General features: G+C 34.6%; 1 protein-coding gene across 2 annotated transcripts in view; it reads left to right on the top strand.

Annotated features, from left to right (window-relative positions):
* LOC129757985 (uncharacterized) overlaps window positions 1-25404 on the top strand; it is a 186862-nt gene that overhangs the window by 43508 nt on the left and 117950 nt on the right. The window contains exon 2 of one of the 2 annotated variants that reach the window (XM_055755404.1): window positions 16003-19722. In XM_055755404.1, the coding sequence (XP_055611379.1) occupies window positions 16613-19722 (3110 nt within the window). In that variant the 5' untranslated portion in view covers window positions 16003-16612. Of the gene's footprint in view, window positions 1-15993; window positions 19723-25404 lie in introns of those variants that run through there. The other variant, XM_055755405.1, reaches the window with a different exon arrangement.

Genomic DNA, 25404 nt, shown 5'->3' on the forward strand with positions numbered 1-25404 from the left:
TTAAAAATGAACTACCATATAGTTACAAACATATTTTTTTTTTAATTTTTTTTTGTTTTCGTGCATTGTTGGGCAAAAAATCAGTCACCAAAACCCCCTCCCCCCATGAGTCGGTTCTTCCTACGGCCCTGGTTTGATGTTATAATTTGTGATAAGAAAAACAACTTTTCAAGTTTGATTTGTGAAACATTTTCAGAGGATTTAATCTGGAAATTCGAGGAACTACAATTACAGAGTCATTTTTGGTTCAAATAATGGCATCTGGTAACTCCTTAACTTCTGTTAACCCTAAATAAAAAATTTAAATGATGGTAAATTTCATGTAGATGAATTTATCTGAACATATAAAGACTTAAAAGTCAAATCTTCGCTGCTCGAATAAGGTTGGCAAATTTTTTTTTAGCACGAATCCGAGCCGTACAATTTTGGGCAATTTTATACTTATACAAAAACCTGGCAAAATCCGGACATTCGACTTTAAAATTGACGACCAAAAACCCAAATTTATTCAACAAAAATCAAGAAAAAAAATTTCAAAAAATTTTCATTAAAATTTATCGAGAGATTTTAAATCTTATTATTCGAATATTCGAACAATCACGAATAAAACCGGTCAATCTGGCAACTGCTAGAAAAATATTTCTTAACATCGGAAGATTTCCTTCTAGCAATCTGACAGTGTTTCTAGATTCTTTTCATGAAAAAAAAAGACTGAGCCAGAGGAATTGCCGTTAAGACTTAGATATTCAAGTTTCTTTTGAGATGCGAATAGTTCAGAAAACCCAAAAAAACGTAAATCTCCGAAAATTAATTAACTTTTTTTTTAATTTCAATTTTTTTAAACCTCCAAAATTCTGTCAATCTTTTTGAACAAAAAAGAAAATGGTTGAGCTTCAGGCATTTCAAAATTCGAGAAAAAAAATGAAATTTGACTCATCCTAGAGTCAATATTTTAACGAAACAAGCGGGACAGAGCCGAGAAAAGTTGAAATTTCGAAAACTATGCGAAGATGATTTTTTTATGGGCAAACTTATAACAGGATCTCTGATCAAAGTTGTAAAGAAAATATGTTCAGATGCGAAAAGGCAAGAAAATTTGCAGCAAAGGTTAACTCTCATAAATCAATTCAATGTTGATTTCAAACAACAATGCCTTAAATCGAACTATCTAGGATAGGCAAGGAAATTTTTAAGTCATATTTCCGCAAAATAAGGCTGAAGATTGAAGTGAATTTGTTCATGGTATTTTTCCTACTGGTTTACTAGCTTTTTGAAAAAACTTTGAGAGATATGTTAAAAAAAAACATATTTTTACATTTCCTGCACATTTGACCAAAGCAAATCATTAAATTTTACTTACTTTTGGCGCGGAATGTTTCAGAATGTTAATCTAATAATCCATACACCCATAAAAGAGGTTGCAAAAACCCAATGCATATTAAGCAAATCTCTGTGCTGAAAAGTGTACTGTACCAAAAAAGATATGATTGGAAAAGCACAACTGGCATAAAGACTCGAGCTCCCAAGCAAAATGCTGCATGACCACTATTTGATAATTCATTCAATAAAAATTTAGTGAAAATCGAACTCGCTGTAACATCTCATTTCGGCTTGCCAGTCCGATATTTTAACCAGTGCACTATCTGAGTCGGTTAGCAAACGATGGTTTATTGACATAGTCTTTCTGCCACTGGCTATTACCAAAAATCGTCAGGTCGTCAGGTCATCTTTTACAATTTGTTTTTTGCTCTTGTAATCTTTCGAATATTTGATAAATTTTTCGAAATTTCCATAAAATACTTCAAACTTCATTCACTCCCCCCTCGTGATTTTTGTAAATTTCGAAAAGGGGGGCCTAACTGGATTTTTTATGTTATATTCGTTCAGTATACTGATTGCTGCTGATAAAATGGGTATTGGGTGAAAGTTTACAATGATGTAAATCACTGAAAATCAAATTAAACCCTCACAATATTCGTATTGGTTGAAAGGGCTATACAAGGAGTAGTCAATTTTGATATTCTGACGCTATCTTGAAATCCAAGATGGCAGCTTTGGCTTTTCTTTTTTAACCTGTATATTATTGAAAATCGCTTGAAACCCCTATAGTATGGGTACAAGTATAAAAGGCTTCCACCTAACTTAAAAATGCTGAACATTATTGAAAATCGTATGAAACGCCCACAATATGGATAGCGAAATTTGACTTCTACTCGTTTAGCCCTTTCATCCAATACCAATATTTTGGGTTTTTTATGTGATTTTTAGTCGTTTACCGGATATTAAAGTTGAATGGATGCCGCCATCTTGGATTTCAAGATAGCGTCAGATAGCGAGATTCGACTTCTTTTAGCTTAGCCTTTTCACCCAAAACCAATGTTGTGGGGATTTTTTGCGATTTTCAGTGATTAGCATCATTCTGAACATACGCGGAAACCATAATAATTTTATCGAAGATTTGAAAAATATTCATGATGGCGTTTCTAGAACAGTGCCAAATAGCCATATTTTAGCGTTATTAGAGTTCTGGCGCTTTAGCTTTTCATAAAGATTAATGCTATAGCTCCAACGAAGTTGTGTTGAACCTTATAAAGCTAAAATTGTTACTTTGGACATGATCCTTTCGCGAAACACCTTGATTAGCTAAATCAAGAAAGTCATGTATTTGACATTCTCTAGCTACCGTACTGAATTCTGAATGAAGTATGCACCAATTCCACTTTTACAAAGAAAGAAAGTAAAGCGTTGATTTCGGTCACATCAAATGCTTTTGACATGTCTGTGTATATAGCGTTAAGCTGTACAAAAAGTTTATAATCTAAGATTCTATTGGTGATTACAGTATACAGTAAAATTCACTAGTGTTATTTTGCGATTTTTTTTATTCAATTTTCAATTATTGAATGTTGGCCCTGCAAAAAAGGGGTATGTTAAATATTTCTTCGACAATTTTTTTTTTATTTCAAAATTATCTAGTTGGGTTACTCTGTTCGCTTTGCCCAATTCGTTCATTTTTTGAGCATTACACTGCGCGATCAATGATCATGTCACACGCAGAGAGATATGAAAGTTATTCTGATTACAATCTCAGGTCATTAGGATCGCTTAAGCGGTTACCAAAATCGTTTATCAGATAAACGGTAACAGCTCAACAATTTTATCACTACAAAATATGGTGTGTTTGTGTGTAGTTTTCGGGCCAACTCTCTGTTGCCCCGATGGACAAACCGTGTGCCGTTTATTAGTGTGGTGTACGTTCACACCTCATTAAGTTGTTACCGGCGTTTTTTTCAAGGACCTGTTGTGAGCCGCTCTCTCGTACCGTTTCTACTCATTGCTGAACCGAAAGTGTTATTTTTTTTTAAGAAGTGTCTAGCTCAAGCTTCGTTATATTGTTGTTAATTCTTTTTTTTTTTTGCTTCTAAACTGAAACAACCAAGCGATGTGACCATTCATCCAGATTGGCAAGAATGCGGTTCGCGATTGAAAGCCGGCCCCGGTTCAAGTACTGCAAATTATTTTTTTTGCTCTGTCTCTAAAAGAACACGGGCCGGTAGCGTGACGCCGCTCATTGCTGCTCATTTAGTGTTGTGATTACCATTTTCGGGTACAAAACGATGGCGATTGCCATGAAATCACCAATATACGTACTCGATTTTTATTGGGCGTTCGGCACCCATCAAAATCGTTCAACGGGACAACCCCAATCGATATGGTTGATGATGGCCAGGAAGTGGCATGGCTGTGAGTCTTCTTCTAGTTACGCTGTTCATAACTTCTGCATTGCTACTAGTGTGTCTGTCTGCCTGTCTTCTAGTTGTTGGTGGCATATCGTTGGTGTGGAGTTCATCAGCTGACCGGGAAACCGAGGTTGACCGTACTTAGTCCGTTCTGTCTGTTCAAGGGAATCCGGACTCAAGTGGCGTTTTGAATGAACGACTTCATAGGTACGATAAGCAGCTTTTCAGTAGTTCAGTTGATTTCGTTCGAGTTATTTGCGTCCATTACGGTACAATTGTAAGCTAGCAGGTACTTAGTTGCAATCTCGAGGGAGCACAACAGGTGATACTCCGGAACCCAATATCTGCCATAAGCTTCTCTAAAAGAGGGTGATTATCGGAAGTGCGGCTTCAAATCGGTTTATTAGTTTGATAGCAGTGATGTTACTGGACCTAGCTATCGAGTCAAGCGGGGGAGGAAACGAGCACAGGTATTTTGTTTTTTTTTATTTGCTACGAATAAGAAACATCTCTCAGAGCTTGTTATTCGGAAGCAACAATTAAACCGGGGCTTGGAAGTTATTTATGAGCTAGTGCTATTTGCTACTGATAATAATTTCTTCCTGTTCCGACTGGGGTTGGGTAATATCATTTGAGGCGTTTGTGAATTAGTTTCCATGTTTTTTCCTGAATGGATTATTTGTTTTCAATTCTATGATCTACAATAGGACGATATTCGTTAAAACAATTAAATAATCATAATGTTTTAAAGTTAGGAAACGGGAACTGATGTTTATTATAATTACATAAACATTTCGCAATGGATTTTTTCACGCCTTCCATGTGTAGTCGTATATGACTCACTGAGTGAATACATTTTAATATTCATGTTCCGTACGTAATGGATTATTGATTTGAATTGTAAAATAGAACATTGAATTAGTTGTTCGTTATTGTTGTATTGTACAGTTGAGAGAAAGAAATAGTGGGATATTATAATAATGAAATGGATGCGATTTCTAATACTCATCGTAGCAAAAAGTGGTTTTCATGTTAACATTATTGATTTCTTCCTTCTCGTTATTTCCTTTATTTTGATTAGCACCTTTGTAATCTTTAATCTGCTAGAAATTCAAGAAACAGAGTGTCTAACTCATTATTCAATGAAAGGATTTGTTTATCGAGATAAGACGAAAAATAATCTAGAAATACAGTCATGATACAAAATATGAACGCAAAAAAACTTTGACATTTATTTTACCTTGCTATACACATTAGAATGTGTCGATTTGGGGTAATTTTTGAACTTCTCAAACCCTGAGGTCTAAAAAACTTCGTTTTTTTGTAGAATATTCAAGTACGTTTGCATGAGCAAATTTGGACTTTGAGGTTTGTAATGAAAAATTAAATATTTTGTACTGAAAAATCAACATCATTTGGGTTTCTTCTGTGGAACCGAGCCTGCTAATGGTTTTTGTGATAATTTATAAATACTCTAAAGGAAATTTTCCGCTAAACAACTCTGTCGAAAACCATAACTACTTATCTTGTTAGACAAAAGTTATTATTGCAAACAGACAGACAGACAAGACAGACAGACAAGACAGACAGACAAGACAGACAGATTCGAAAGATTATACTAAAAAAATATACTGGTGAAGAATTAATTGTTAGGTCAATTAACCCTCATCCGCATTAGGGTGTCATTTTGACACCATTGCAAGTTTGAAGGCTTGTATCTTTTTTCAGAAGCTTCAAAATACAAAAATTTCTTCGGGGACCCTAAATGAATTCAAAAGTTCTTCAATATTGCATCTTTACTTTTTTTATGGACGAACCCTGGAAGCCTGGACAAAAAAACTCCCTTTTCCGACTTTTGGTGTCATTTTGACACCACAAAAGTAAAATCTATTTAAGTCGTTTGATTTATTATGAACTTCATATAAAACTTATATCAATAGAAACCTTGTAATGTCAGTAAAATATGTTTAGAACATTATATACAGCTAAAGTTACAAATTTTCTCGTTATTCAGCATGAAAGAAAAAAAATCTGAAAAAACATGCCTCACGAAAACTGCTGTAGTTCATATGTTACCCGTCCAAAAAAATATTTGCCTTATGCATATGAAAGCTGAAGTTAATGCCTACATCATGAAGACAAGAAATATTTTTTTAAATTTTGTTTAATGAAATGGTAACAAAAACTTCAAAAAAGTTGTCTAAAAAATCTATTTTTCATTCGATTGCTAGTAAATACTGTTTGAGCGATGGTAGAGTTTAAAAAAAAATACGACTACAAAATGTATTAAAATTCCAACATTTTGCTGTGTTTAGATTTTTGATGCAACAAAAATTGAATTTACTGGAATTTTTCAGAGTTCACTACTTTGCGCGATTTTTTTACAAATTGAAATTTCATCTGTTTTTGTGGTCCACCGTCAGGTTGTACCCGGATTATCAGTGCTTTTACTTTGTTTGGACCAACCAAGAGTATATTCATTGGAAAGCACATTTAATCTACATTCTAGTGAGGTGCTGCAATTCACGCTGTGAGATTTCACAAAAATATGAAAATTATAAACAAAAATCATTCCTGAATTTCTAGAACTACAAGCACCTCGTCCAGCAAAACGTGTTTGTTTGCTCTCCGAGTAGGTACGGTGGGTGGTTATTCGGGCAGAGAGCGAAGCCGACAGACGAAATAACGATGCGTGTCGTGCATTTCTTGGTCTGTCGGCTTCGCTCTCTGCCCGAATCACCACCCACCGTACCTACTCGGAGAGCAAACAAACACGTTTTGTTGGACGCGGTGCTTGTAGTTCTAGAAATTCAGGAATGATTTTACGTTTATAATTTTCATATTTTTGGGAAATCTCACAGCGTGATTTGTTGCACCTCACTAGAATGTAGACTAAATGTGCTTTCCAATGAATATACTCTTGGTTGGTCCAAACAAAGTAAAAGTACTGATAATCCGGGTACAACATGACGGTGGACCACAAAAACAGATGAAATTTCAATTTGTAAAAAAATCGCGCAAAGTAGTGAACTTTGAAAAATTCCAGTAAATTCAATTTTTGTTGCATCAAAAATCTAAAGACAGCAAAATGTTGGAATTTTAATACATTTTGTAGTCATATTTTTTTCAAAACTCTACCATCGCTCAAACAGTATTTACTAGCAATCGAATGAAAAGAAGGTTTTTTAGACCACTTTTTTGAACTTTTTGTGACCATTTCATTAAAAAAAATTTAAAAAAATATTTTTTGTCTTCATGATGTAGGCATTAACTTCAGCTTTCATATGCATAAGGCAAATATTTTTTTGGACTTGTAACATATGAACTACAGCAGTTTTCGTGAGGCATGTTTTTTCGGATTTTTTTTCTTTCATGCTGAATAACGAGAAAACTAGTAACTTTAGCTATATATAATGTTCTAAACATATTTCACTGACATTACAAGGTTTCTTTTGATGTAAGTTTTGTTTAAATTGGTCTAACACGCCAAAAGTTATAACGATTTGAGCTTGTGGTGTCAAATTGACACCACAAGTGCTGATTAGGGTAATGAAATCTAATGCGGATGAGGGTTAAAAGGAATTATTTAGTTTCTTTAACCTAACTGAGAAATTCTAGTTTCGAATTACCGCTCAAAAATAAAAATAAAAATTAAAGCTACAACTTACAACATTCGCCGAAACTTAAAAATGCTTAATATGTAGAATTTGGTCAGAGTTGTTTCAGAGATATAGAATACCAAAGTTTCGGTATTTTTCGGCTTAGTTTTTTTTTCGCGATCCTTAGTGTGTTAAGAAGTCAAGACTAAGAATTTCGAACCATACAATCAGAAAAAATAATCACAGTGCAAAATCCAAAATTGACTATGCAAACGTATGGTCATAAATAATAAAACCAAACTCAAAATTCTGAACGAGGAATCATGATATTTGATTTTGCATTTTTGCTATTTGCAACAACTGCAGATTTTAAAAAAAAAAAAAGGATGTCAAAATCACATCAGTATCCATCTTTAAATTTTAAGTAATTTTTCAAGTTGCAATTTTAATTTATTTTTAAATTTTTAAAATTTTGTTTTTAACTTCCGACGTAAAATTTTGACCATTTTCCGTTTTCAAAATTAAATACGTAGTCTCGAGTTGGGTTCTAACGTTAAAATAAGGAAAACATAGTAAACGAATTTATCAGCCTTACCGATGAAAATTTTTCTCCTTTAGCAAGAATATTTGAAGCTTATGAAAGTTATAGAAAAAAAATATTTAGAAAATCATTTTTAAATGTCGTTCAGTTTTATTTTTTTCCAGATTAAAAAAAAGACGTTTTCTTGTGTACTGATTCCTAACAAATTGAAGAATTTCAACATTCATTTTTATCAATCTGTATTACGATGCGAGTACATAACGTTTTTGCTAAAAAATTATAATGAAGTTCAACATAAAAGCTGGATAACCGAATCCAGTAAAACAGAAATTAAATCCCTGTATTCAAAAATAATTCATCAAACATCATTTGTTTTTCTATTTAGCCTTCGAAAGCCGCCTCATTTAAAAGGATGAAAAACCTTTGAATTGGCTTTGTCGTCATTCTCTAACAATTAACGATAAATCAAGTTTGCCTTTGGAATACATTCATTTTCGAATCCGTTGAATGGTTAGAAAATTTTTCATGAACACAGTGCTGAAGTCTGCAGAACATTGTGATTTGATTTGATTTGAAATTCGATTATTTGGAAGGGTGCTGTGGGAAAATTTTGATTTCTTCAAAAGTAATCTTATAAATTTGGCATAAAATTTGAAAATGAAAAATCAATAATAAACATGATTTGAAAGATATTTTTTTTAAATCCCAATCAAAACTTAGACATCCAAATAAAAAAAACAGTTTTTTTTCTAGCTGGTTGTTAATTGACTGAAATTTATAACTCGAATTCAAAACTGTTGGTAGATTTACTCTATAAGTTTTATTTCAAGAGAAACCTACATAGAACATCTGATAGAACACAGTACTTTTTATCTTAATCTGCTGTCAGATTTTTCTATTCCAGAACCTTTGAAATTGATTTGCCAACATAAAAACATTTCAATTATCATTATATAGTTCTGAGTTTTTGATATAGATATGTAATTGATTTAAAGTTTTCAGAAACTTTTTTCGAACACCCAAGAATATATAAACTTGTGTAAAAAAGTTGTAGTATTAATTTTTGTTCTATATTGCACAAAATAAATTTATAAAGAAAAACATCAAAAAAGTGAAGTCCACACCTTTTTTTGTGTAAAATAAAATTACTTTTGGCCTTCGAGAAAGCTGTTCTTTGATAGAACAAAATCAACGGATTTTTTCAATTACTTTAATATTGTTTTATGCAAGAATTTTTGCTAGTCTTTTTTAGATAGCCATTTTCTGAAACCTAAACACCTGTAATTCAAATTCGTCAAGCAAATTTTTTACGGTCGCCATTTAAGGAAAAAAATCTATCTAAATTGCATTCATTGATTATCGATTCATTTTTTTCTAATACTAAAGATCAGCTTTTTTTTCAAGAAAACAGAAATAATCTCCAAGAACGATGGCATAACTATTTTCCAAAACAGTTTAAGGTGGCAGATTATGATTTGTCCGAAAAAATTTAAACACTTCAAAAAATCCAAAAATCTTCACCAAAAATCGAAACTAGCCAAACTTGAAAACTGCACCCCTTAAACCAGAGTTCAGTATTGACAACTTAAGTTTGTTAAAAATCATAGCTCATCAGTACGTCAAACTTGCCCTAAAAGCGGAAAACTGTTTTATGGGTTTTATTCGTTGGAAAATCTAGTTCTGTTTCCTCCAATGTAGGTGAGTAATGTCTTGTATACTTACATACAAAACAGGAAAGTTCATCAAAAGAATTTTTTTCAGAATCTTTATGTACAAATTTGTCAATTTTGTTCTGTTATGATTTAACGAGAGATGGAGTTGCAAATTGTTGTGCCCCAATTGAGCTTTTCACTCAAATGTTAGAAATAACTAGCAATAAGAGTCTGAATTGGAAAAACGTGTTTCAAATAATTAAATTAAAAACAGAATGGTGAACTTTACTTAAAAATTCAAATATCAGATTTAGAAATAATATTCATATGTGATTGGTTGACTTTTCATGGATTATGTGGGATGCTTATTCGGTTAGCATCCTAACAAAAACGACTATTTATTTATGATTCCGAGGATCGATACGTTGGAATCATAAATAAAAAGTCGTTGTTGCTATTTAATAGATTGTTTGCCGAAAAAGAATCACAAAGAATTATATATTCAAAATGATAAGAATTTCAGAATCTAAATTTATTTTCGATTTGAATTCAAAATTTAGGTAGGAAATTCAAACTAAGAGATAGGCTTGAATTTTCTATTATTTATACAGAAGTCCGACTCAAAATGCAGATGGAAAATTCATGTTCAGAATTCAGGATTAAGATTAAGATTTCTTATTTAGAAATCAGACTGAAATTTCAAATTTACAATCTAAGATTATGATTGAACTGTAATTGAAAAAAAAAGAACAGCTTCAAAATCAGATTCTGCTTCAAGAATTTCTGTGGAAAAGATAAATTAAAAAAAAAAACAACTCAATTTATGCCACTCGAATTAACCTAGATTTTTAAGTTGGAAACTTAGAAAAGAAATTAAAAATATAAATTCCATTTTCAAATTACACAGGTGACCAGCCATTTGTTTGTGCATGTTTGTTACAGGTGACCAGCACTTTAGATTCTGAAACGTGTAATGCTGATTTTGGAAATTTTTGGGTCCTGAATTCAAAATTTCTCATATTTTAAGTGATATGATAGTCTTTTGGAAACTCTAAATCTCATCAGTTCTAAGTAAAATGACCATTGAGAATTGATGAGCTAAATAATCTTTATGAGGCCATTAGAGCCAAAGTGGTGTAAGTGCAAAAATGTTCAATTTTGAGTTAATAACGCCATTAGATTCTTCATATTTGTAATATTTTGTTTTTTTTTATTTAGATTTAAAATATTTAATTTTTATATTTTATAATTCAAAAGAAAAGTACAATTTTTTTTTAATTTACGGAAAATAACCAAACACTTCATTTTTAAAGCGTGTTTTCTCGAAATTAGCTTTTATGCACTTATACCCTCTGGATCAAAGGGCCTTATATGAAAATCGAAAACGATTTCTATCAACTTATGTTGCCCTCAAGGATTCAGATGTTTCCTTGATGTTGTAGATCCCATAAAGTTTTAAATGCTTTCGGAATTTCCGTTTTTTACAGAACCGGAAAAAATAAACGTAATGAAAACTGATGTTACTCGGAAGTTAATACAACTTACGATTTCCAATTAAATTGATATGACAAAATATCTAAAATATTGAAATCCTACGAATGTTGTCCAGTTTTTCTAATAAAGGGAAGCTACATATTTTCAAAATAAATGTAGACTTTTTTCAAAGGTCAACAAAATCTCGATCAACTCTTAAGCTGATAAAAAAAGCTGATTCTTGGAATCAGCACCTCAAATAGAAATCAGCTCTTGAAATTTTGACTCTTCAGAAATAGTAAATATTGTATACCTGTGTTGGCAATGAATTTAGCATAGAATTTTAGAAATTTTAATTCGATTAATTCACTTTCACCTTAAAAATCTGTGAAAAGTCTTTTCTACGGTATACAAAAGTATTTATCTGGGTATGTTGAAATTGAAACCGGAAAAAAGATTAAAATCTTAATTAGGAAAACCGGGAAAAACCCGGGAATTTAATTGTGGACATCCGCTGGCCACCCTGGGTCAAGAATATTCGCCTGAACTCACAGGCAAGGTTGCAGAAAAAAAATTCTGTGTTTTGGCGAAAAAAATTCTGACTTTCTGTGATTTTACCCAGAACAGGGTTGCTAGCGAACCGGGAAAACCGGGAAAACCGGGAAAAACTTTGGAATTTCATCGCGTCACCGGGAAACCGGGAAAAAGCCGGGAATTTCGGCACCTCACCGGGAAAATTGTCATGCATGAATTTTTTCACGGAATAACAAACATATTTTTAAAATTATTCTCCTTTTAAAAGTAGTTTTTAACAGTCCCAAAACAGATTTATCTCATAAATGCTTATTTGAGTTCTTTTGTTAACAAACGAAAAATGAATCGGCTTTTTAACTAATTGCAGAGCAATATGAGATATCTAATTTTGTAGCTCTCCGCAAGTGTGCTACACTTACGAGCATAACTCAAATGTTATAAATTTTAAAATGAAACTGTTATCGAGAAAACTAAACACAGAACTAACTACAGTCGAACCTGGATAAGCGAGAGTCCAAAGGATTGAACTTTTTCCGCGCTTAAAGAAGTTTCTAACTTAACCAGGTTCTCTTTTCTAGAGGGTCAGCAACAAATAAATGCATTAAAGTGATCTGCAACTATTCAATGTGTATTTGATGAAAATCCACTGATTTATAAGAAGCCAGTTGTAAGTTTTCTCGAGTGAGTTTCAATAAGGAACAATGGATAAATTGTTCTTTGGTAGCCCAATATCATTTTGGTACCAAAACTTCAATACAAAAGTGGTATTTTCTCTAATTTCCTTGGTCTAGTCAGGAAACAGACTCTAGCTTATAGAGGCTTTACACTCTCATTTAAGTGATTTTAGAAGCTTGGGACTTGGTGTTTTCTCTAACTTAAAGAGATTTCTCGATGATCCAGGTTCGACTGTACCAGTTTTAGTTGTCGACGTAAAATGATTCAGTGTTCGATATACATATTCCAAAAGTTTTTAATAAAATTTCCACTCAATTTAGTTCAATTATCCAACAAACGCTCCACAAAATTTGAAGTCTTTACAATGACTGAAACAAAGATACAACTATTTCCGTAAAAAAGAGAAATTGGGAATTGCTTTACTAAATATGTTGAATATGCCAAATTTGAAACACAATTAAAGTGATTTTTAATGAAAATTTTCAAAGAAACGGCGAATTTAGGGAAGCAATTCCAAATTTCCAATTTTTACTAGAGCAGCAGTATCTTCGTTTCCAGCCAAATTTCATGAACAAATATCAACCGAGAGAGAAATGGCAGCTTGTCAAAGTTGTAAGAGAGTGAACAACATCACGCGATTTCATTCGTTTTTGAACGCAACTGTATGTCGTATGTAAAAGTTAAGTCGAAAAAAAGCTCCTGTCGAAATCCAAGGGGTTTACCCTGATACCAAATGATATCTTACATTCAAACGGTTAAAGTTCAGCCCTTTTCACGAATCTTTAGTTCAAATGACTACAACTAAAGTCATTCATTGTTTTGTATTTTTAAATAAACATTTTTTTCTAAAACATATCTTTTAATTTGTATAAAAGAATATAACTGCATTTAGAAAATAACTAAATATTTTCCTGTAATCTGATGGTTTTAAGTTTTGTCAGATAAATCCTTATTCAAGTTGATTTGATATCATGTTGCGATGTATTTTGTACATATTTCTATACGAACTATACAATTTTTTTCTAGAACTCTTAAAAAATTTTTGGAAAATTTCACAGTGGCTGAAAATTACTACATTATAGATTAAGTTAACCTGACTTATTTTTTGCAAAATTGTTGAAATTTTGGAGCAAAACAACGAATAGATGCAAATTTCTTTAGATTCATTTAAAAAAACAGAAAAACTTTCAATTCGATATGAAAAGACTACGTGTTAGAAGTATTTGTCATGGTTTTTAACCGGTTATTAACCGGGAAAAAACTGAGAAAAACCGGGAAAAACTTTGGATTTTCAAAAGGAAAAAAACGCTAGCAACCCTGCCAGAAGGAAACAGCATAAGTTTCGTTGAAAAATCACGAAGAAATGAGTCATTTTCACATTTCACTGAAGAAACATCAATTGACTTTGCAAGTTTTTGAAAAACAAAGTTAGAAATCCAAAATTTATGTTGACATAAAATAAATAATTTTGGAAATACGTAAAAAACTTTAATAATCTGTGAAATCTGTGAATATTTCCAAAATTCTGTGTTCTGTGATTCAGAATTCTATGATGAAATTTTTCACAAAATTCTGTGAAATTATTGATTTTCTGTGATTTCGGCAACCTTGCTCACAGGTCTATACCTAAAGGAACATGCCATTTAATCCATCTTGTTGGAAAAACTCTCAGCTAACGATTTGGTACAGATAGGGTCTAGTATAAGCTTGCCAGATTGCCCGGATATTTAAAACAAAATGTGGGAAAAGTCCGGTCCGGCCAGGTTGCCCGAATTTCATTGATAAAAGCCCGGATATTGGCCGGATTTATTTACTTTAATTGACAAATCAAAATGAAACAACAAATTGTGTTACAAATTTTTTTTAATTATGCGCCCAAAACGAAATTTCTTGAACAAGTTTTAAAAAATAATCATGAAAGGTTTTATGGAAGCCTAAAATACGATTTGAAATCTGCTGAAAAGTTTAGATGAAAAAAAAATATATTTCAAGTTTTTTTTTAAATTGAGTTGAATAATTCTTGAGTTTTGACCAAATTTGCCCGGATATTTGGTAAAAAAATTAGAAATCAAATGCCCAGATTTTTCCAAGTTTTTGTCCGGCCCGGATACGTGCTGAAAAATTTCTAGGAACCTTAGTCTAGAACGACATTTACGGAAAATGTGCGAGCGAGCATCCTCGGAGGTATTCGCAACTGGCAAAATGAATGTATTGAGGTCGTGGGAGGGAACTTCGAGCCAATTTTGATTTTTTTTCGTTTGATGTTGCTACCAAGGATTCATAGAATGTTGCTTGTCATTCAAGTGGTTCGATTTAATTTACAACTAAGCAGGGAGATTTGAAGCATTTTTAAATAGTACGGAAACTTTATTGTCACCCTGTAGTAGTCAAATTTTATTCAATTTAAGGTTCTCAATATCAAAATTAACTTTCTTTTGAACAGTTTGGTAGGTAGGGGTTTGCAGTTTGTCCTAATACTTAGGGAAAGGTGAACACAATTTACTTGTTATCATGATCGTTATCTGGAGGCTAAAGACCAGTGAAAAATTCGACAAATTTGATCGTAAGTATCCCCTCGCGTTGGCACTTTTTGTCCAGAATAAGTGAAATTTGCACTCATAGCCTCAAATTATGGAATTATTATAGTGAAAATATTTAATGTAGCTCAACTCAAACAATCATCAAAAGTGCATTTTATCTCTGTTACATCGCAGTTTCTCTTGACTCGATGACGACTTAAATCCGTTTCAAAATTGTAATCATAAACCAAACTTATGACGGTCGCCATGAAGGTATTTTTTCTGAAAATAAAAATTGACTGATATAATTCTGTTGATGAACTGGTTTTAACATTAGAAAAAATCCAAAATTCTTCTAGTTTAATACGTGAATATATAATGTTGGCCTTCGGAGTCCCATGTATTTGAAATGCGGATCACAAAAATCAGCCAGATCACAACAATTTCTCCATTTCATTTGAAACTCATTTGACGCTGAATCACTGTAAATGAGTTCAACAATCCTTGAAAATGATAACCGACGCCATAACCTACTTCCAAATAAAGGTGCTATTTTTAGCCAATCAATTGCTAATGATCATTACGCGGGGAGGAGGGGCGGGATGGATTGGACAATTGTCATCCCATATAAATATTCATCGCACCTGGAAAAAGAGCATCCAGACCGGTGTAGCTGCTCTATTGATGGTGCCCATGCATCGTAAGTACCATCGCATCGCCACAGCTGACTTCCGATTGAAGCTGTCAAAAAACAACTCAACTTAACAATTCCATTCGAAAGAGTGGGCTGGGGTTCTTTCGCAAAAAAAAACTCATATGTTGACATCACCAAACCAACCATCACTCTCGAATGGTGATGGTTGCATACAAATCTGAAAAAACCATTAGTCACGGCAAATTATTTTTGCCGTGCTCGGCCGTCGTTCCACTTCTAAGTGGAAAAGGGAAGGAGAAAAATTTGTAGTTGAAACCTTTACAGAACAGCTGGAGATTGTGTTGTTCCATCAGGTTTTGTTGTTACGCGACACGCAGCCAGACAATATTTATGGAAAATTCGATTCGAAACCAAAAGCCACCGCCGCACATGCAAAAGTCAGTTCTGTTACCAAACAATACCAATGATTCTCGCGAAACGGTGGCCGCCATCCATCGATGGATGGGAACGTTCCGAGCATGCCGGTTCACCGGGGGGAGGGCCTTCTTATTTCCTTCTTGTTTTTTTTTTCGTGAGGGCACCAACCAGATTTCTAATGTTTTAAGTTTCCACAGGTTCTAACTAGATATTAAATGAAGGGGCTGCTTGCAGCAGTAACAATTTTTCGAGAACTCACGGAACTTTACAAATGTTGGTTGCTGCTTGGAAGAAATAGCAACAGTGATCGCGAAAGTGTGTGAGTTTCGCGCGCGAGTGAAAATGTGATGAAATCTATCTTGCCAGCGAGTTGGAGTTTGGAGTCGTCACCCACCGGTTGATGTTGAAGTTGATTTAGACCCGAGGAGGGAATCGACAAAATACATAGTGAAAAAGCGAAGAAAAAACGAAACTCACCGAATGTGAAAGGAAGGAGGTGTTCGGTGTGTAATTCAATCGCTATTCGAAGTTCTGCGACGCGATCGCTGATCGCTTTGAGTGATAGGGAAATATATTTATTTAACTTACAAATACGAGTGGTTTGTGTTTTTTTTTCATCTCTACAGTGTGAGAGAGTGTAGATTCCGAGTGATTTAAGCGCTCCCGGGCAGAGGCGGGACAGGAGGCGCTCAAATGTGACTGAAGCGTGTTTTGGGTCCCAACTTTAGTACGTTACTAATAGGAAAGCGCGGAGTGTCCCGATAGAATCAGAAAAGGGGAAACGGGGAAATAATTGCCGACAGCGAAATGTCGACGATGCCCGTGGTCTGGTGCACGGATCCGAACTCGTCGGAGAAGAAACAACCGTTTGCTCTGCAAGGAATCCAGCTGCAGGGCAACATCACCGAGAAGCATGTGCTGGCCATGAAGGAGCTCATCAATGCCGCCTCGGAAGGTCGTTTGCTGCTGCCCAGTGATGGTGCCATTGTCCTGTTGGATTGCGGTCTCAGTATCGGATCGATGGTGATCGAGGGAAAGGCCGGCAAGGAAGCGGCAGAGGCGGCGGCAGGTGGCCGGAGGTTCGGTAATCATAAATCAATCCTGCCGGCATTGCCGGAGGCATCCGATAGTGATGTTAGTAATTGCATCTCCAAGGAACCGGCGGCGGCAAAAAGCCACGATAATACTAATGGTTCCGAGGCCAGCAGCGGCAATAGAATAGACGATAAATTGGCAGATCGTGGCTCGGAGCCCGAGGAAAGTCGAGTCGATGCGTTCCTAACCGAGCTAAGTCCGGATGAGTGCAAACCTCCGGATCTGTACGGCATTGGTGGCGGCAGTCAGGGTGAGGTTATGTACGAGTTTCTCTGCTGTGCCAAATGCATGAACGATCCGTCGTCCAGTTGCTCCAATCCGCCCAGTCATCGTAGTCGTAGTTTGAACTCACTCAACAACAAATCGCAGCTTTTGTCCCGATTCCTTAACGGTCGCGCCAAAGGCCGGCTCTACTGTGATCCATTGTACAATATCTCAAACCGGTACTTTAAGCGATTGGCCACTTACAAAAGTATCAAATCTCGGTCGGACTCCCGCAGAAATGTGGTGCGCAAAAGTTCGATCCGCAGCGATCGATCGGCCGGGGGCAAGGTGATCAAGAAGAGCACCGAAAATATCCCGATCTATGCCACGGTCAATAAGAAAATGAAACTAAAAGCCCGTCTGGAATCGCTCCGGAGGCAACACTTCGAAGCGGACGCGCTCGCTCTCCAAATTGCCCTCGATAGCCAACAATTGATCAAGGGCAGATCCAACTCCACGATAGACCTTAATTTCTTCAATAATAATCAATCATCGTCTTCATCATCTTCGCCCACCGCCCTACCAGTTCCGTCCCAAAGTGGCAAGCCATACAATAGTTCCAGCAGAAAAACTAGTTTCGATTCAACTTGCACCGTCAGCTCCATGGATTCGGGCTTCATCGATCAGCAACAGCGTCAACAGCTAAAACAGCTTCAGCAACAACTCCAACAGCAGCATCAAAACAAACCCGGAGATGCTCCAACTGCCCCAAATTCCAACCCACCCCCGCTGGACGGAGTGGACAGCTTCAAAACAGCCGAAGAGCCCCAGGCTAATCCCAGTAACGACAACGACGTTGACCGTCTCAATGAGCTTTCTAAGCTGCAGATCAAAGAGTGTCTGGTGACCCAATCCCGGAACCGCCGAAAGTCCTACGAAGAGTTCAAATCCCTGTTCCGGCAGCACCAACAACAACAAACCGAATGCCGCAATCGACTCTCGGTAGTAGACGAAAAAGACTTCACCACCAATGCTACATCAACCAACACTAACTCTAGCGATAGCATTAAAACGAGACGAAAATCTTATGAAGAGTTTAAAGCTTTAGTCAAAATTTGTGATACTAGCATTAGTAACTTAAAACCGACGTCTGAAGAGGAAGAGCTTGAGGAGGATCCGCAGCAGCAAACGCAACACACCCTGTCCGGGGTCAGTGGCCTGTTCAAAATGAAGCGTAAAAACTCCCGGCGCTTGAGCCTTAAAAAACTGAAAATGAACGATAAGGTTGACCCTTTACAGCAGCAGACTCCCGAGGCCAAACCTAACCCTTCGGAAAGCGAAAACAATCACGTCAAAAACAGTACAATTTACGATATCTTGCGCAACAAAAGCAAACCCGAGGAACATCGCAACTCGACCGCTTCCCTCGGCCGGGATACCACTGCCCTTCAGAGAGAAGAAATCTATCGCAAAAACTACAAAATCTACGACAAACTTATCTCGTACGGCAGCAAAGCGTACAAAAAGTACGACAAATACATGACCTACGGGACCATCTACGAAATCCTGCATCGAAAATCCGACGCCGCCGACGATGTCTTCCTCCGGAAGCGAGCCCTCTCGGAAAAATTCGGCCGCCGCAAATCCAGTGTCAACTCGCAGTACAGTTCCCTCAAGTGCGGAACCATCTACGATATCCTTCAGAGCAAACAAGCTGCTATAGAATCCAGTGGACCCAGTGACCAATCCCTCAACAGCAACAGCAGCAGCTCCCAAAAGGAACCGGATTCCATCAGCAACTCCAATACCCTTTCGACGATCTACGACATCATTCACAAGAAGGCCGACTCCCCTAAACAACAAACGAAAAATCGTTTCCTAGTAAAGAAAATCACTGAAGAGGAGCTCCAGAACTGCAACGAAAACAATCGCAACGAGCTTAACACCAAGTTCACCATTCCGGAAATCAAACACACTCCTCCTTCCCCGGAATACACCTCCCCCAAAACCGGCGACGCCTCTAAAAAACCTACCCGAGCCCGCCGTTTCTCCAATATCCTATCCTACAGCCCCCGCTCCACCTCAACCGACCATAAACTCTCCTGTGAAACCGACAACAAACTATCCGGAAACCCAACCCGGCTCAAGAAAATCGCCGCCAGCGACGAGGACCTCTACAAACGTACCAACAGCCCCCTTCGCCATCAACCCCTAAATCGACACCCTCGAACCTCCCCTAACCCCCAAGACGACCTCTATTCCCGCATCGGAAAACTCCGTAAATCGGCTACCGATTCCAGTGCCCTCTGTTCAAAAATCGATGAGGAGGTACTCCCGAAAAGTGTGCTCCCCATCGATCTTCATCTCCCGAGACACCATGAGCGGACGATCGCCAGGATGTTAGTTCCCCAACCGGGGGCCATTTTCAAATCGAATTCTTTGGACATGTTGGCTCCTGCAAAGTTCGCTAAAAATTATCGTTGGTGTAAGCAACCCCTCCGGAAGCTTTCTCCGTTAGTGATGCCCCGGAAGAGTTCTGTTGCCAATTCCGGGCAGAGTAAAAAGAGTACCCGAAGGCTGTCGGAGTTCACCCGCGGGGAGTTCCTGAACGAGAAATTGTAAGTATTGCAAACTAGAACCAATAAATTTACACTAAATAACTGGTAAAAAAGGAGTTTTTGGTCGACAGAAATTTGATTTCTAAAAATAAGAGGAAAATTGACCTACTGATGACAAATTCCAACTAATTTGGAAATATATTCTATGTTCAATTCAATTTCAATAAATATCTTGAATTCAAGGTTTAGAAAAAATTACTTCCTATTATCGAAAGTTAAACCCTTCAAAATTTATTCGTTTTTTGGGAGTTACATTTCGAAAACGCTTTCAAAAAAATTTTTCATAATAATGATTAAATTAATTTATTAGAGCATTCCAAATAGCGTGATAGATTTCTCGTCAGCAATCAAAACAAAAATGTTATTAACTGAAACTGGATGTCAAACAATCTAATTGTCAAAAAAATCGACAGAGAACACTGGTCATTAGAAATTTTATATCTACTATTTTTTATAGTTTCTTTCAAAATATTGCAAAAGTAAAACTTTTAAAAAGAAACAATATTTAAAAAAAGGTAAAAGAACTATCCACATAGCTCCTTCAGATTCCGGAAACAAAAAAGGACATTTAGAGTTTAAAAGTTAATTCCTAAATCATTATCATTATCATTATCATTATCATTATCATCATTATCATTTATTATCAGAAAAATAGTCTTGTTTCTAACAAAATTTATTTAAATCCTACGTTTCGAATTGAAATAAATGTTGTTATTTCGAGCAGAAATTCAACAAACCCATTTTTTTTTGTTCATTTTGCACTGCAATTTTCAATTTGCTTGATAAACTCTAGAGTTATGTACAAAAATGTATGAGAGCACTCCTCCCCCTTCCCATTTCCCCTATGGGAAAATGGGAGAATTTATTTAGGGCGTATTACATCCGGGCAATTTCATCTGAAAATCCTGCTAAAATCCGGGCATTTGATTTCAAAATGTTCAACCTCAAATCCGGGCAATATCCGGGCAAATTTGGTTAACACCACGGAATTATTCAGTAAAAATCAAGAAGAAAACTCTGGAAATATTTTTTTTTCATCAAAACACGTAAGCGGATTTAAAATAGTATTTGTACGCTTCCAAAACACCGGTCATGATTATTTGGATAAAACTTGCTATGACTATTACTTTTTGAATGGAAAAAAAATCTAATATCTCCATTTGAGTTTTTTTTTTGTTAAATTTTACAAATAAAATGAAAAAAAATCCTGGCGAAACCCGGGCAACCGCGTTGGACCGGACTTTCCTCAAATGTTGTGTGAAATATCCGGGCAGGTCCGGATAAATCCGGGCAATCTGGCAACCTAAGTCTAAAGTAAGGTTGCCAGAATTTTTCCTGAAACTATCTGGACCGAGATAATCCGGGTAATTTTTTCTCTAAACCAAAATCTGGGTATTTGCTTTCAAAATTTCCAACTCAAATTCCGGACAATATACAGGCAAATTTGCTCAAAACCATGAAATTATTCAGTTAAAAATCAAGAAAAAAAAACACTTGAAATATCCATCACTCATAACACTCACTGGGTCCAGATCTTTTTTTCAAGTTGTGTTTTCAGAAATTAAGTTTATTAGATTACTGGTCATGATTTATGTAGAAAATTTAAATTTATATTTTTTTAAGTTTGAATGTGTTAAGATTCAAAAATTGAAGTAAAATTTAGAAAATTTCAGAGACAATATACTCCAAATAATCATATGAATTTTTAGCAACTTTGGACAGAACTTTTTGGAGCTTTTTATGAAGGTTTGTTAATGTCGGTAGAAGACACTATGTAAATTCTTTACACATGTTAAAATTATTAAACATTGCATGCAACTTCACTTAAAATATACATAGATTGTGTTTTGAGTGGAATATTGTAATAAAATAACATTATTAATAGACTGAGTCGATTTGGGGTCATTTTTGAATTTCTCAAACCCGGGGGTCTAAGAAGCTTCGTTTTGGTTCAAAACTCATCCATGATTTTTTGCAGAATTTTTAAGCAACGTTTACACGAGTAAATTAGAACTTTTAGGTTTGTAGGGAAAAATTTGATATTTTGTACTGAAAAATCAACATGATTTTTTGTTTATTCTGTGGAGCCGAGTCTGATTATGGTTTTTATGCCAATTTATGAATTCTCCCAAAAAAATTTTGCGCTGAACAACTTTGTCGAAAACCTTAACTTTGGATCATATTAGGAATAAAAGTTATTAGCTGTTTAACAGCGGTTTGTCTTTTGGCATTAAAGAACATTAAATTCAAAATGTTCGTTTTTCTGTTTGCCGAGGGTTTAAAAGCAAATTTTGACTGATTTGAGGACGACATATTCAAATATGCACTGCAATTTGCAGTTGGGTTCTTTTTTTTGCTAGCTCTAGTTTTTGGGATTTTTTAGCAAAATTTCAGAACATTTCTAGGATACTGGAATCGAAGGTTTCGAATCAATGATCATAAATTTTTTGAAGACCGCGAGTTGTTTAAACTTCTGAAATAACTGAGTCGTACTTTAAATTTATTTATCACAGTGTGGTAAAATATGAGAATTTAAGAATATTTTGGATTATTTTATTAATCAAAGAGAATCAAATACTTTTTTCAAAAAATAAGTAAAAAAAATCGCAGTATCCAATAAAGTTGTCAAGGGAATTTGAATCTTTGACACCGAAAGCTCATAAATGTTCTTCAATGTTGTCAGAAAAAGTTAGATTTTTTCTATTGATTTTTTTTTTAATTTGAGGATTTGTTTTCTCAAGCATTGTTCCTTTGAAACCAGAATAGCTAGGCAATATATTAATTCTCTATGAAATGAAGGATAATAAATAGATTCTAAATCAGTTTTTGGTTTTGTAATGAGGATGAGGGCCGTCTCAGAAATTTTTACTCGTTACAGCCCCTGGAGTGTCAATTTGACAATCCTGACTAAAATCAATATATCTGTCGCTTCTTAACCGATTTTAACAAAATTTATAGTTTTGGAAACCTCGTAATGTAACTTAAATATGTTTCTCAGACAATATTCAATTTTCCGTTATTCAAAGTCTAAAGAGAGAAAAAATCGAAAAAACTTTGGAAAATAGACTGTAGAACAGTTACGGAATGTAAAAAATTAAAATTTTCACTTAGTGTCGAAACAGTTTTTTTTTCATATTTAAAATCAAGAAACTGATTCGAAATAAATTATATGTTGTACAATTAATTGTAACTTTTTTCATTGAAATCAATTTCACATTTTTCTGCATAACGAGGCTAACCCTCTACTGAATGAACTATGAAAACGTTGAATTTTTTTTTCAATGGAAATATTCTATTGACCTCTAGCTTTTAAATTGTTGCAATTAAATATGTATGTTTTGCAATCATTCAAATTGTTTGAATTATTTAGGAAATCAGTTTTTTTTAATTATTGATATAGTTTGCAATGTTTTACAGTACTATATAATGCTTAAATATTTTAAAAAGTTCGATACCATATGCAGTAGAGGATTTAATTTAGAAATTTTAACTTTAAAACTTTTTTGGCTACCATACGAAAATAACATTGTTCCATTTTGAATTTCTTTCAAAATTTGTAGTTAAATTTTAAATCAAAATTTCATCTTGAACTTAAAGATCGGTTTCTTAAGTATATGTAGGTCAACTCAAGTTTGAATCAATTTAAACTGCAAAATCATAAATTACAATTTCACTACGCAACGAAAATAAAAAATGATTGTTTCTATTTTTTATAGATTTAGGACATCTGATTTTATTATATGAATTTAGATATCAAAATTTTGAACTCATTTTGCTTTTTTTTTTAATATTAATTTCGAAATTGAAATTCCTTTTTTTTAATAAAAAAAAAACAGTGGGTGAACCTACAGTACCGTTCATAATTATATAGAAATTGGAAGCAAGCGCACTATCATTTCGACTTTGAACTTCCATAACTTTTTACTCTGATGATATTTTTTGATCAAATTTTTTGCGTTAGATAGATCAACTATCACACTATTATATCACCAAATTTGGTTGTTAAACAGAGAATATGATTTTCCTATGGAAACATTCGTCCAAAATTCTATAGAAATTGCATTTCTAGGTTCATGCCTGAAATATTGCACCTCGCGTAACTTTTGATCTCATCGATAGAACTTTTCGAAAACTTCAGACATGCTAGCTTTATATTTCAACAATCACTGTGCAAAATTTCAATAAAAAATGTAGCGTAGTTTCAGAGATATTGCAGTTTGAATGAAAAAAGTCCAAAAAGTCCGATTTTCGTAGAATTTTTGTTTCTTAGGCCACACGAACTCCAGAAAGCTCAATTTTGTTATGTAGTAGTGTGATAGTTGATCTATCTAACGCAAAAAATTTGATCAAAAAGTATTATCAGAGTAAAAAGTTATGGAAGTTCAAAGTCGAAGTGACAGTGCGCGTGCTTCCAATTTCTATACAATTATAGCCGGTAATGTAAATTCATTAAATGTTTTTAATTTTTCTATTTCTCAAACTTTGTCCATATTGTTTTTAAACTTTTGAAGTCAGAATTAAAAAAAGCGATCGTGATTCCCAAGTTCTGCAACTGCAACTAGAACTTTGAAACGATTCAAAAACATTGTTTGGGGAATAGTTTCTAAGTGGTTATTTATTACAATAAGTTGCAAAAATTGACTTCTTTAGCACGAGTTGTAAATTTATCCAACGGAGCTTGCCGAGTTGGACAATTACGTCGAGTACTGAAAAAGTCGAAGCTTGCAACGAATGGCATACACAATTTTAAGCAAAGTCGGAAATTTCCTTTGAATATCCATTAGTTGACCAACAAGAATTGTGTCCTAACAAATAACCACATGTTAACGAAAAGGCAAAATAACTGAAAATTTCTAATCAAGTAAGTGTACTTTTCCAGGCAAAAATCAATAGGTATCGACAATTATCGCTTTCGATATTGTTTCAGGGCCGAAAAGCTAACTTTTTAGCACTGGATTGCATAAAAACCAGCTATAAGAACGATTTAAAAATTTATTTGTTTTTTTTTTCAAATATTGACTTATTCAATATAAAAATCTCTACTGAATTCTAAAGAAAATCTTTTTTAAACTTGGCTGAAAGCAGAAGACAAAGGAGTGTATTCGAAAAAATGAAACATTTTGTTTCGTTAAAAACCTTCGAATGCATGAATGGAAATTGATGAAATTTTCAGTGAAGCTGCCTAGTAATGTAATGTAAACAAGTGCAAATTTTTGTAACGTTATGTCAAGTGGTTTTTGAGATAGCATCTAATGAAGAAGTTAGGCGACTTAAATTTTTGGGCGCCACGTGCGCCATCTATAATGCATACTATGAATCACATTTTTTTTCAAAATCAAGGCTTTTTTTATTACTGTTCTTGTTTCCTGAAGTTTGACTTCCAAAACAACTAAAACTTTTAATTAGATCGAAGTTATGACAATTTTAGCAGATTGTTCTACTTCTACACAAAAACAACATTTTTGACTTTAAATCACTCCCCCTCTGAATTCGAGTAATTGCACCATTCTAGATCCAACCAAAACATAGTATCAACTATTTCGAATCTATGGAAGTATTATTTGGGGAAAAAAGTCGCATTTGGAGGCAACCTTCTTTTTATGTTTAGCCATTCATTGTGTATGTGTATGTAATACTAACTGATTTGCAGCTTTCACAGATCGTCAACCACCTCAAGACCTC

The sequence above is a fragment of the Uranotaenia lowii genome, chromosome 3 (genome assembly GCF_029784155.1).
Source record: "Uranotaenia lowii strain MFRU-FL chromosome 3, ASM2978415v1, whole genome shotgun sequence".
Taxonomy (NCBI): domain Eukaryota; kingdom Metazoa; phylum Arthropoda; class Insecta; order Diptera; family Culicidae; genus Uranotaenia; species Uranotaenia lowii.